We start from the raw sequence: 13,143 nt of genomic DNA, 5'->3' as shown, positions 1-13,143 counted from the left end.
TCCCTTGGTGTTCTCCCTCTTATTTTAGATGGTTCAGATATTCTGTCTGTTTAGCCTACTGACCTATTTACTTATTTTATTTAGCACAAACGTCCTGCTTTCAGCCTGAAGATTCATTTACCTCCCTATCCTGTCTTCCAAAGAATGAGGCCTCTCCTATGTGTTTAATTGCTCAGGCCAGGCCTAGCTATAAAGTGTTAGGTTAGTTAGTCTTTTTGGGTGTTTGTGTCTGTTTCCTTGTACTTTGTGTTTCCCCAGTTACAGGGTCATATTTTCTGGGTTATGCCATGATCCCCAGTCTTTAAATATTGTCTTTCCTGATGGGAGGCGATCCCAGTTAATGACAGGCGCTCTGTGTCTGAAGTGTTTGGGGGATACCCATATTCTCTCAAAATGGAAGATCTGTACTTCTTACAAAATCCAGATTTCAAATGAACAGGGAGATTAGAAAGAGCCTTAAAACTGGCTTCAGACCAACACTCTCTGAGGACACCCCTGTATGTGGTGCCCTGTCTACCTTAGGATCCTGGTCACTGAGAGCTTCAAGGAGTTTTCTGCTATCCTTTCTATCTTAGGATCTCAGTCACTGAGACCTGCAAGGGAGAAGACAGTTGCTACTCTGGCCACCTCAAGATACCAGTCACTAAAACCCATGGGGGCTGAGGCACCTGCATCCATCCATGCTAACAGTACCGAGAGCCTCACATTATAAATTGATGGATAACCAACCAAGGGGAGCAGGAGTGTTAGATCTCCTTCAAAGAAGCCTTGGTCACCAGAGACCCCAAGAGGAGTGCTATTGAAGCTCTGAGTGTTTCTGGTACTGAGAATATGTCTAAGTCTGCTTCTAAGAGTCATGCTTCTACCAAGGAGGACCTGACACCAAAGTCATCCTCCTGCTTCCATTGGTCATGTCCATGCAAACAGGAGATCAGTGCCATCAGACTCTTCGGTACTCTTGGGGTTATTACATCTGAGTCTGTGCTTGGGCATGTTCATCCCTGAATTCAGACTAGACAGGTATCTACCTCAGTACCAATACTGACTTCCAACATAACCCTGGTACCACAGGAATTCAGATACTCAATGGACTTTGTCTCCAATGAACCAAAGTCTCTACTGCCTACTTATACTGTGCACTTCTCAGTACCAGTATCTTCTGGGTCAACAATTACTTGTTTTTCATTGAGACCCTCTACTTTTCTGACTTCCGCCATCCAGGGAGAATACGTATCATCTATGTGGAAGAGGACTCTGATTCAGATTCATAGCTTTCTGTTCAAGAGTCTTATTTATTCAAAGATACATTACTCTCCTCTGCACACAGAGAGAAGGGAGGATAGGTGACCTCCACCTTCGAACAGCTGAGATGACCAATGGTAGTATCTCCTATGCCCTATGGTCCTCCTCAATGGTCTCACTGCAATCCATGGGCCCTATACCACCAACAATTTTTAAGGGCCCTGAGTCCCTCTCATAGGGAGCATGGCAGTCTCATTCTCCTGTGCCCTAACCCGCTCCTCACTAACCAGAACCGCTGTAGTAGACCTTAAAAGAACAGAAGGCAAGGACTGACAAGGAAAGTAACACCTCTCACAAATATTTCATTATCATCACCAGATGAGGCTGTAATGCCTCCGCCACCTTCCGTGGTGGATGACTTTTGATAGTTCCATGAGCTGATGAAGCGAGTGATGGATACACTTCATATTCCTTTTGAGGAAATCCAGGACTCCCATCATAAACTCCTGGAGATTTTACATGCCTCAGCTTCAAGATGTACGACACTTCCAATTAGTGAGGCACTTTTAGAGCCAGCCAAGATGATCTGGCAAACTCCTGCAACAGCACTCTCTACATGCAAGTGTGCCGACAGAAATACTATGTCCTGGTCAAGGAGTCGGAATTTTTATTCTCACACCTTAAATAGAATTCCTTGGTTCTGCAGTTAATAAACATGGGAGGCAGTACAACACCAAAGATACTGTATACCAAGGACCAGAAGCATCTTGATCTTTTTGGACACAAAAGGTACTTGCCACAGGAGCACTGTGAAGGCCATCATAAATGAAGGTCAGCTCTTGGCCAAGACTTCTTTACAGGGCTCCTTGGACTCAGCTAAGACTGCATCCCAGTCCATTTCTACTGCAGTCATGGTGTGATGACCATCTTGGCTCCAGCTGTCCAGATTCCTTAGGAGGTACTATTGTAGAGGACTTTTCTTTTGACAGTCACAAGTTTTATTTTTGAATTCTACTGACAATTCCCATCACACTTTGAAGGATTTGAGGGCAACACATAGATACCTTGGGATCTATACACCTGTGAATAAAAGAAAATTTAGCAGATGTCAAACAGCTCAGAGATCTCTCCCAGCTCACTTTTCTACTTTCTGTAGACCTCCTGAACCTCCAGCCAAGAGACCAAGGTATTCCAAGAAGCCAGCTACCGTCACAGCCACTTCATCCTAGCCATCCAATTTTGATGTCTTGGTTGAGAGACTGACCCACCCACTCCACAGGAATAACTGCACTATTCCATCCTCTCTCACCACCACCACCCCCCCTTTGGATACCATGTCTCCCAATTTCAACCTGTATGTCAGGCCATAGCATCCAGCAAGTGGGTTTTGTCATAAGGTCCAGTTACTCCATCCCCTTCACCTCCATCCCGTCCTCTTACCACTGCTTCTCCATCCCTTTTCAGGGACTCATCTCATGATCGATTGCTTAGACAGGAGGTTGCCTCTCTTCTACACTTAGGAGCTACAGAACCCATTCCAGTACAGCTCAGGGGAAAAGGGGTTTTAGTCCAACTACTTTCTGGTTTCCAAAAAGAACAGGGGATGGAGGCCAATATTAGGTCTCAGATGTCTGAACAAATATGTAAAACAGCTGAAATTCAGGATGGGGACTCTTGCAGCTATAATTTCCTCCATAGATTCTGGGGATTAGTTTGTGGCTCTCAACCTTCAAGATGTTTATTTTCAGTCATGATTCATCCCTCTCATAAGAGATTTCTTTACTTTGTAGTCAACTGTGACCACTACCAGTATTGCACCATCCCCTTTGGCCTCACGTTTGCCCCAAAGGTATTCTCAAAGATCATGGTAATTGTAGCTACCCACCTATGTCTTATGGGGATAATCATCATCCCTTATCTTGACAATTGGTTGCTCAGAAGTCCCTCTTATCAAGAGGTATTTTCAGCAGTACAAGTGACAAGGTCACTATTCCACAGTTTAGGCCTCCAACTCAATCTTGAGAAATCCACTTTGACACCAGTACAGCATATCTTTTCAGGACTTCTGCAATTTAAGATCCTCCTACCATTGTCACACCATCAGATCCATCCTTCTTGGGTTAGGGCAGGGATCTCAAACTCAAATCTCCATGAGGGCCACATGAGAACTAGTACATTGGCCTGAGGGCCACATCACTGACACCTTTTCATATAAAGGTACAACTGCCCCCACTGCACCCCTTCCATGAGGCCCCGCCCCTGCCCTGCCTCTTCCCACCCCTTCCCCACCCCCATTCCAACCCCTTCCCCAAAGTCCCCACCCCAACTCTGCCCCCTCCCTGCCCCTATTCCAACCCCTTCCCCAAATCCCCGCCCGTGTCCCACCTCTTCTCCGCCTCCTCCCCTGAGAACACAGCTCCCCTCTCCTTCCCCTTCCCTCCTGGAAAGCGCTAAGCACCGCCAAACAGCTGTTTGGTGGCAGGAAGCACCTGGAAGTAGGCAGAGGAGTGGGGATGCAGCGCTTTGTGTGGGAGTGGGGGCAGCGGGTGAGGGGAGCTTGGTGGCCGCAGGAAATAACTCTGGTGGGGCCCAGGGAGCTTGATGGGCTGCGGCCTACATACCATGTGTTTGAGACCCCTGGGTTAGGGGGTGCATCTGAGGTCAGACACAATCCAGGACAAATAGTCATCCGAAGAAAGGCTTCTTCATATCAACCTTCTAGAGTTGAGAGCAGTGAGAAGTGCTTGTTATTCACTTTCTTTCTCTGATCAAAGTCAAATCCATCAAGATCATGACAGGCCATGTGGCCTGCATATTTTACATCAATCGTTGGGGCAGGGTGTATGTCCTCTCACTTGCACTGGAGCAGTAAACTGCTGGAATTGGTGCCTCGCCAACCAAATAGTGATCTCAGTTTCTTACCTCCCTGCTATACAGAATACCACAACCGATGATCTCAGCAGGTAGTTCTCCTGTAATTACAAATGGGGACTTATGAGTCCTCAACACCATATTCTTACCTTGGGGGTTTCCAGAGGGGGTTTAGAGCCCTCACTCACTAGGAGATGTTTTCCTTATTTCCTGGGCAAAGAGCCTACTTTACAAGTATCCACCAACACCGTTGCTCTTCAAAGTTTTGAGCAAGATAAAGAAGCACAAAGCCATAATCATTGTGAGTGCACTGATGTGGCCAAAACAAGTTTGGTATCCTGACCTGATTTGACTCACTTCTTGTCCACTGCTGAGACATTACCTGTTGTCTCAGGAGACTGGTTTGTTACTTTATCCCGGATTAGAAATTTTGTGACTTCAGGTGTGACTCCTTGATGCTTCTTGGGGGTAAAGACTTCCTGTTCAACAGAGGTGCAACAAATATTGTTACATAGTAGAAAGACATTTACATGAAATACTTCAGAAATGGAAGAGACTTCACCACTGGTATTCCCATTATCAAGATTCTCCTTTTCACTCTCATCTTCCCACAGTTTTAGTCTACCTGTTGGAATTGAAAAGATCTGGTCTCCTTAAGAGTTCTCTCAAGCTCCTCTTGGTGGCTTTGTACCTTTCACTCACTGGTAGAAGGTTTTTCATTTTTTTTCTGACCCCGCGACCCTAAGGTTTCTGAAAGGACTGACGAACCTCTTTCCACAGATTAGAGAACCTGCTCCACTATGGGACTTGAACCTCGTTCTTAATTGCCTTATGAAACACCCCTTTGAACCATTAGCTACATGTTTGCTGCTTCTCGTAGCCATTGAAACTGCTTTCTTGATGGCCATAACTTCTGCTTGGAGGGTTGGAGAATTGGAGGCTTTAGTGGCAGATTTCTCCCCGTCCCCACCTTTTACAGTGTTTTAAAAGACAAAGTATTATTGTTCTGACCCAAGGTGTCTTCTCAATTTCATATAAATGAAACCATCCATATCCCATTTTTCCCCCTCAAAACTACATCAGACTTGGCAGGAAGCTACCTTCCATATGTTAATTGTCAAATGGGCATTAGCCTTTTATCTGAGCAGAACCAAACCTTTCCAAAAGTCTATGAGGCTGTTTGTTTCAACTGCAGACAGTTCATGGGGATCCACTGTCTCCACCCAGAGACTCCCCACTCACTCTGTATTTTAAGGCAAAGTTTCACTTACATGGGATGATTAATAGGCAAACAAGGAATTTGGTTGAGGGCTTTAGAAACCATGCCACATAGTAGTGCACACAGAAGAAAAGGTGCATTAGTAAGGAAAGACTCACTGGCTTAAAATGGCAAGCAGTAGTGCCATAGATGTTGCAGCAGCATGCACAGGGCTTGCCAACATTAACATTTATCTTAGAGGCAAGCTGGGGTGTGAACCTCTTCTGCCAGCAGCTTGCTGGGGACTATCTGTCGGTGTGGCCCCTGTTGACACACACACAGTTTGTTAATGCACTTTGATCAAGTCCCATTTCAAAGGGAATTAGATCAAAGCATGTTAACAAACTGTTTGTCCATGTGCACCCTGCTGGTGCACCTATTGTTAGTCCATGGCAGGCTAGTGCAGTCAGGCTAGATTCACGCTCCAACTTGTCACAAACTAAGGCTTTGTCTACGCTATGCGCCTTTTAGCGACATATCTGTGCCACTACAGCCATGCCGCTAAAAGGCGCACAATGTACCTGCTGTTTGTCGGCGGGAGAGAGCTCTTTACTGCCTAGCCTGCAGATTACAGGAAGTTTGAACAGCCTGCCAATATAGCCTGTCGAGCAGTCGTTTTGGTTGGTGCACTCCCAGCTACTGGAGCCAGCAACATGGAGGCACCATTTGAAGAACTTCTCTTGCTTGCACTTACATTCCTGTGTCAGGAAACTGGCAGAGCATCTGTGAGGTGCTGGTGGATATTTCAGTGGTGTTTTCTGTCCCACCCAAGATACCTGATGGATTTCCTGATGGAGAAGGAGGAGGAGTACCCTCGCTTGGCAGACTCGCACTGGCAGATGCTGCTCAGTACAATTGGCATAGCTGCTGATGCCCCCTATGTAGAAGCACAGACTGGTGGGTCACATTGTCCTGTAGACCTGGGTTGATCAGCAGTGAGTCCAAAACTTTCGTGTGAAGAAAGCTACATTTCTGGAGCTTTGTGAGCAGCTTGCTCCCACTCTCCAGTGTAGAGACACAACTGAGGTCACCCTTGCTGGTCCAGAAGCATGTTGCCAAAACCGTCTGGAAGCTGGCTACCCTGAACTGCTATAGATCCCTTGCCAACCAGTTTAGGGTTGGAAAGTCAACTGTGAGTAAGGTGGTGGTGGAGGTATCTGGAGCAATTACGTGTGTGGTTTACCCTGTGTGTGGCGGGCATTAAAGATATTCCAGAGGTAATTGCTGGCTGAGAGAATAGGGTTTCCTAACTGCTCTGGGGCAATTGTTGGGACTCATGGACCCATAATTTGCCCTCCACAAGGAGAACATGAGTACATAAACCACAAAAGTTACTACTTCATTGTTATGTGGCCCCTTTTAGACCACAGAGGCCAATTTACGAGCATCAGCGTGGGCTGTACTGGAAAAATTCACAATGCCAGAGTTTTTTGCTGCTCAGGAGTCTACATTCATGGACAGGCTGGGACACTATTCCCACTAAATGACATTGGCATAAATGGAGTTACTTTCCCCACCATTATTCTGAGGGACCCCGCATACTCCCTTTTGCCTTGGGTTATGAAACCATACCCTGATTTCAGAGGCCCTGGAAAAAGAAGGTTTAATTACATTCTTGGTAGGTTTAGAATGGTTGTTTAATGTGCTTTTGGTAGATTAAAATGATTAGTTCTAGGCAAAAACTGACATTCTGCTTATTCTGTGGTTCATAAAATCATTTCTCTCAAGGTGGCATGGACTACCTGTAATTGAAATAGACTAGATGTGGAAATAGAAGACTGTTCCCCAAACACACACACACTTGCAGGCAGCTCCATAGACCAAACAGGAATGGTTACAGAATGGCACATTTCAAGTCCTTACTATTGAAAGGAAAACATGAGTGACGGACTAACAAACGTCTGTGACTTCACAGTGAAAAGACTTTTTACAGCTGTTACGAATGTTTGAAATTTCCAGTTGCCATTTTGAACTCCATGTGGTCAGGAAACCTGGTGGGGTGGGTGCGGGACATCAAGGCACTCTGATACAATCCACCATTAGCAGACACGTGCTAGTAGCCAGGGCTTGTCATAACTTTTGTGTTGCTTCTTAGAGCAGAAATCCCTCCAATTACTGTAATAATAAACTGTAAATTGGAGTCATAAACTTACCAGGCTCTGGGGCAACTTCTGACTCCATTGGGTTTGCTTCGGGCTCAGCAGCAGACATTTGGGCTCAGGCTGGCTCCTGGGCTCTAGGATGATGGGAAGTGGGAGGGTCCCAGAGTTAGGGCTGCAGCCCAAGCCCAAAGGTCTACACCGTAATTAAACAGCCCCTTAGCCCGAGCCCCACAAGCCAGAGCCAGCCACAGGTGTATAATTGCAGTGTAGACATACCTACATGGAGTTCCTTCTCAGGGTTGTCTCAGACTTTCACATTAGCCAGTCTATTCATCCTCCTGTTTTTTCCCCCAAACCTCTTTCTTCCATAGCCAAAGTAAAACTCCACACACTAGGTATGCTTAGAGCAGTGTCCGTTTACATGGACTGGACTACATCACTTAGAGCCTCACCAAGACTGTTAGCTCTATTTTGCGGAATAGATAACGGGACAACCAATGTCTTCAGAGTCGCTAAGTGGGTTTTGGACTGTATACATACCTGCTATGTGCTAACAGAGATCCTCCTGAACATTTGACTTGAACCCACATAGTTTTCATCACCTCCCTCAATAATGTGCCATTGACTAAGACTTTTAGGGAGTCATAGCATGCAAGTCACGGGTGGTGACAGTACCATTCTACTGATTGTTGGTTAGGCCTCAGGTGGAGTATTGTGTCCAATTTTGTTCACCAACACATAGAAAGGATGTAGAGAAACTGGAAAGGATCCAGAGGTGAGCAACAAAGATAATCAAAGGAATGGAATGCAGCCTATATAAACAAAGGCTAAAGTAACTGGGTTTGTTTAGTTTGGAAAAGAGGAGATTAAAGGAGTGGGGGAATATGATAGCGATCTTCAAATACTTGAAAGGCTGCCATAAAAAAGATGGAAAAAAGTTCATTCTTGCCATGGAGGGCAGTACAAGAGGCAAAGGATTCAAACTACAGCATAGCCGATTTACATTAAATCTTAGATGGGGGAGGGATAGCTCACTGGTTTGAGTGTTAACCTGCTAAACCCAGGGTTGTGAATTCAATCCTTGAGGGGACCATTTAGGGATCTGGGGCAAAAATTGGGGATTGGTCCTGCTTTGAGCAGGGGGTTGGACTAGATGACCTCCTGAGGTCCCTTTCAACCCTGATATTCTATGATTCTCAGGAATAACTTCCTAACTGTAAGAACAGTAGGACAATGGAACAAACTTGTGGAAACTCCTTCACTGGAAGTTTTCCAAAAGATGCTGGAGAGCCATCTGTCTTGGATGGTTTTTCCTCCAGATCAGATTGGCAGAGACCATGGGTTTTTTTCACCTTCCTCTGCAGCATGGGGTATGGGTTGAACTAGTGTAAATGCAGGTTTGAACGAGTGTAAATGGGGGATTCTCTGTAACTTGAAGTCTTTAAATCATGATTTGAGAACCTTAGTAACTCATCCAGAAGCTAGGGGTTTATTACAGGAGTGAGTGGATGAGGTTGACTAGGTGATCATGATGGTCTCTTCTGACCTTAAAGTCTATGAGACACAACAAATCCTGCATCTTGGCAGGGGGTTAGACTAGATGACCCTCATGGTCCCTTCTAACCCTGTGGTTCTCTGATTCTGCAGCCAAGCCAGATGGTGCTGAAGGCATAGCAGAGGAAGCTGTTAGACCCACAATAGGGGCCTCCTTACAGGATGGGGAAGCAGGCAGATACCGGACACAGTGTTGGTATATAATACTGTAAGTACTCTTTATTGCTTACAAAATAAACCTCATTCACTCCACATTCATACCCCAAACATATTTCTCCAGAGTCCACAGATCAGAATGAAGTCCTGATGGCCAGTTGAGGTTCAATTAGATCAGATCACAAGATGTGGGGAGCCGGCAGAAAGACCACATCTATATCCAAACAGGGCTCTGGTTGTTGAAAGACTTCAAATTGCAAATGTTAGAAGCCTCCATTTATAGTCCATTTTGTGACGTCATTACTTTTTTGTCTCTGTTGTTTGGGCCTTTCACCCACAACTCAGTTCCAGGCAGGCCTCTAGGATCCAAGGCGTGCCATTTCCTCCAATTCTTATACATCTTTTTTATAGCAGTCCAGCTGGTGGTGTTTCCGTATCTGCTGATTCTCCATATATTTCCCAGGGACATAACAGTTGTTTTATACAATAGTCCTTGACCACTTGAAACCTCAAGGTTTTTGCTGCAGTTGCCAATACGCAACGTACGTACTCATGTCAAAACACAGTAGTTCATCCACAGTAGGCCTCCATGGCCTATAGCATATTACATGGATATATGCATTATATATGCATATATATAAATCCCAACGTTTCCTCCCTTTGATACATGATTAATACCATTAATTATTGTAAAAAGAAAAGGAGGACTTGTGGCACCTTAGAGACTAACAAATTTATTTGAGCATAAGCTTTCGTGAGCTACAGCTCACTTCATCAGATGCATTTCGGATGCATTCAGTTTTCCACTGAATACACCCGATGAAGTGAGCTGTAGCTCACAAAAGCTTATGCTCAAATAAATTTGTTAGTCTCTAAGGTGCCACAAGTCCTCCTTTTCTTTTTGCGGATACAGACTAACATGGCTGTTACTCTGAAACCTACCATTAATTATTGTATCACTTTATAATTTTGCAAGCAATTCAATTTTATATATTATTTGCTCCAGAACTTCTTGTCACTTTCTTATTTGGCAGTATAGACATAGCATAATAAAGGTTAACAAAATCATTAATGCAAATAATATAACAATAGGATGTAGCATTAAATTTAGAAGAGCTGTAGCACTGGGAGACCATCCTTTAAAGACATCATACCAGTGATGGACTGTCGATTGTTCTCCTTCTTTCCCCAGTTTTAATATTTGACCATTGTGGACCAGAATGTTAATTTTTCCCAGCTGAGCAGATTTAGATACATCTTTTGCATATTGCCTGATTTTTTTCACTTTCATCAATCAGTTTTTCCCATTGTTCTCAATGTATCCCCAAATTAAAGGACCAGTCCGCATCTTTTGGTATCCAAACAATTTCCTTTTTTAAAAATAGAGGACCTCGGAAAATAATTCCATCAATAATGACTTCTGTTACATTACATTTACATGACTCAATTGGGCTTTTTTTGGTCATTCTTCCCCAAAATACATGTTTTTCAGTGGTTGCCACACAAATACACCCATTGCCTAAATCAAACACTCTTGTGCTATTAGAGGCTAAATTTTGCATAGTACAGTGTCTGCTTCAATGGTTCAGATGACATCCCTCTAGGGACCAAGTTATCTGTGGGCACACTCATTTATTTCGCTCCCACTCCTCACAATGTTGTGTTAATTCTACTAATTTATAACCCCCTTCTTCTTGAACTAGGTGGGTCCCACTTATTTCTATTTGCCATAATTCTCCATTAATAATTTTTGGCAACCCCCAGGCCATTGCTGCTTTTCTCTGCTTCCCTGTGTTGTGTAACAGCATTCTGCCTTTCCACTCTCCTCTCAGAGTGGCTTGATTCCAATTAAACTCCTTATATTTCTTCTATCCTGCAACTCGTTGATTCCGTATATGAGGATCTTTGAACCATTCAAAAGGCCATTGCCCATTACTTGACAGATTGACCATTCTCTCTCTATATTGTATCCCATAAGTTTGCATCTGTGCACATCGTTTTGCTAGTACAGATTTATTGTTAATTTCAGACACACCAAACAGATTTACATATAGAGACATTTCCAAGGCTTGGGCTTGTTTCAACTGGAGCTCCACACTTCTTATTCCTTGCTCTGATAATGCACCAAAATTTTGTGTTACGTGTCTGTATAACCCCCAAAATCTTACCCAAGGCTGACATTTTCCCTTGTAACGTCTCAATATCAAATGAGTTTAAAACTCCAGCACCAATGCCACTTACAATATATTCCCCTATATCTCTTTTATTTCATATAGTCCCATCTCCCCATTGTTGTTGCCACTCTTATAGTAGAGGTAGGGCATATAGCACACGCTCCGGATGTTGTGCACTTATGTTTATTTGCATTCTTTCCAACCAGATCGTTTGGTCTACAATAGTTGGGGCTTCAATTACTTCTCCCCTTCTATTTTGGTGTTCATCTGCCATGATTCTTGGTGCAATCTTCATTCATTCTACTAGATTCTCTGAGTTCAAGGACATTCCTGCCGAACGAGCGATTCCGGACAATTCACCATCCATGTCTGGCTCTCCGCTCTCATCCTTCTATTACAATTCAAGTATTCTTGAAGTTGTTAAGTAATATGGCCACATGCACTTACATGCTCCAGCATGCAAGATTGTACCTTCACCCTTTTCAAGCCTTCTTGGTTGGTCTGTCGCCCAAAATGTCAGGTATTCGACGGGCTGGTCTGAGTGCCTCCAGCAATTCTGGACTCCCTCCAATGGTGGACAGTTCAGAGCAAAGTATACTAGAGTTTTCCCTTTGCTGATTCTTTTCCCGACAGGACCATAGTCACAGATGTTTCCACAATAACACGGTTTGTGGTTGGAGCAGGAAGCATCTCTTCATATAAGCATTCTGGAGCTTCAGGCTGGTTACAATGCACACAAGGAATGTTGAGCACAGATCAGGGGCATAGTGGTTCACATGCTCACCGACAACACCACAGCAATGTATTATGTGAACAAACAGGGGAGATCACTCCTATCAGCTTTGTCAGGAAGCAGTAAAGTTCTGCCAATTCTGCATTGAAAAGAACTTCATTCTCACAGCCATTCATTTACCAAGTGCCCAGAATCACGTGGCTGATCATTTCAGCAGGAACTTTTCTCAGAATCACGAGTGGTCTCTGAAGAGCAGTGTGCTGAGGTACATATTCGGAGAATGGTGCGTTCCTGCTGTTAACCTGTTTGCAGTGAAGGACAACAAAAAGTGCCATCAATTTTGCTCTCAAGTGGATCTCAGTCTGGATTCCATGACAGACACATTTCATCTGAGTTGGGGATTATCTCAGATGTATACTTTACGCTGAGTCCTGCTCATTCCTTAGGTAATCCTCAGGCTAAGTAAGGATGGATCATGCCAGACTGATTCTCATTGCATCAGTTTGGCTGAGACAGTGTTGGTTTTCCAATCTCCTCGGTCTTTCTGTTCTTCCATCCATTCCTCTTCCTTGTCCCGATGGATTGGTTTCATTCCATGGTCAGATTTCACACCCAGCACCGAACAGTCTACACTTCCCAGCATGCATGCTGTGTGGCTAGACAAGGAAGAGAAGTCCTGTTCCGAAGCTCTTTGGCAAGTTCTACTGAATAGTAGAAAGCCCTGTATTAGGACTCCCTGTGTGGCAGAATGGAATTGTTTTTCGATCTGGTCCCTCATCTCGGGGACTCAACAATACAGTCATGTGTTCAGAACATTGTGGAATACTTGTTATACCTCAGTCATCTGGTTTGTCTTTCAGTTCATTCAATTTTGGTCCTACATTCTCCAGTTCAAGGGGAAATCAATCTTCTTGAACTCCTTGATAGTCAGATTTCTGAAAGGGCTCACCTGTCTCTTTCCACCAGTGAAGGAAGTGATTCTCAGTGGGACTGTAACACTGTGTTGGCCAGGGCCCTACCAAATTCATGGTCAATTTTGGTCAATTTCACAGT

The 13,143-nt window shown here is 44.3% G+C and overlaps 1 protein-coding gene across 1 annotated transcript in view; it reads left to right on the top strand.

Moving 5' to 3' along the window:
- HSF5 (heat shock transcription factor 5) overlaps nt 1-13,143 on the top strand; it is a 62,123-nt gene that overhangs the window by 46,350 nt on the left and 2,630 nt on the right. Inside the window, exon 6 of the mRNA XM_077836904.1 lies at nt 9,121-9,235. Within this exon, the coding sequence (XP_077693030.1) occupies nt 9,121-9,235 (115 nt within the window). The remainder of the gene's footprint in view (nt 1-9,120; nt 9,236-13,143) is intronic.

This window comes from Eretmochelys imbricata, chromosome 17 (genome assembly GCF_965152235.1).
Source record: "Eretmochelys imbricata isolate rEreImb1 chromosome 17, rEreImb1.hap1, whole genome shotgun sequence".
Taxonomy (NCBI): Eukaryota; Metazoa; Chordata; order Testudines; family Cheloniidae; genus Eretmochelys; species Eretmochelys imbricata.
The sequence above is the reverse complement of the archived record's forward strand: the minus strand, read 5'-3'. Positions and strand labels throughout refer to the sequence as shown.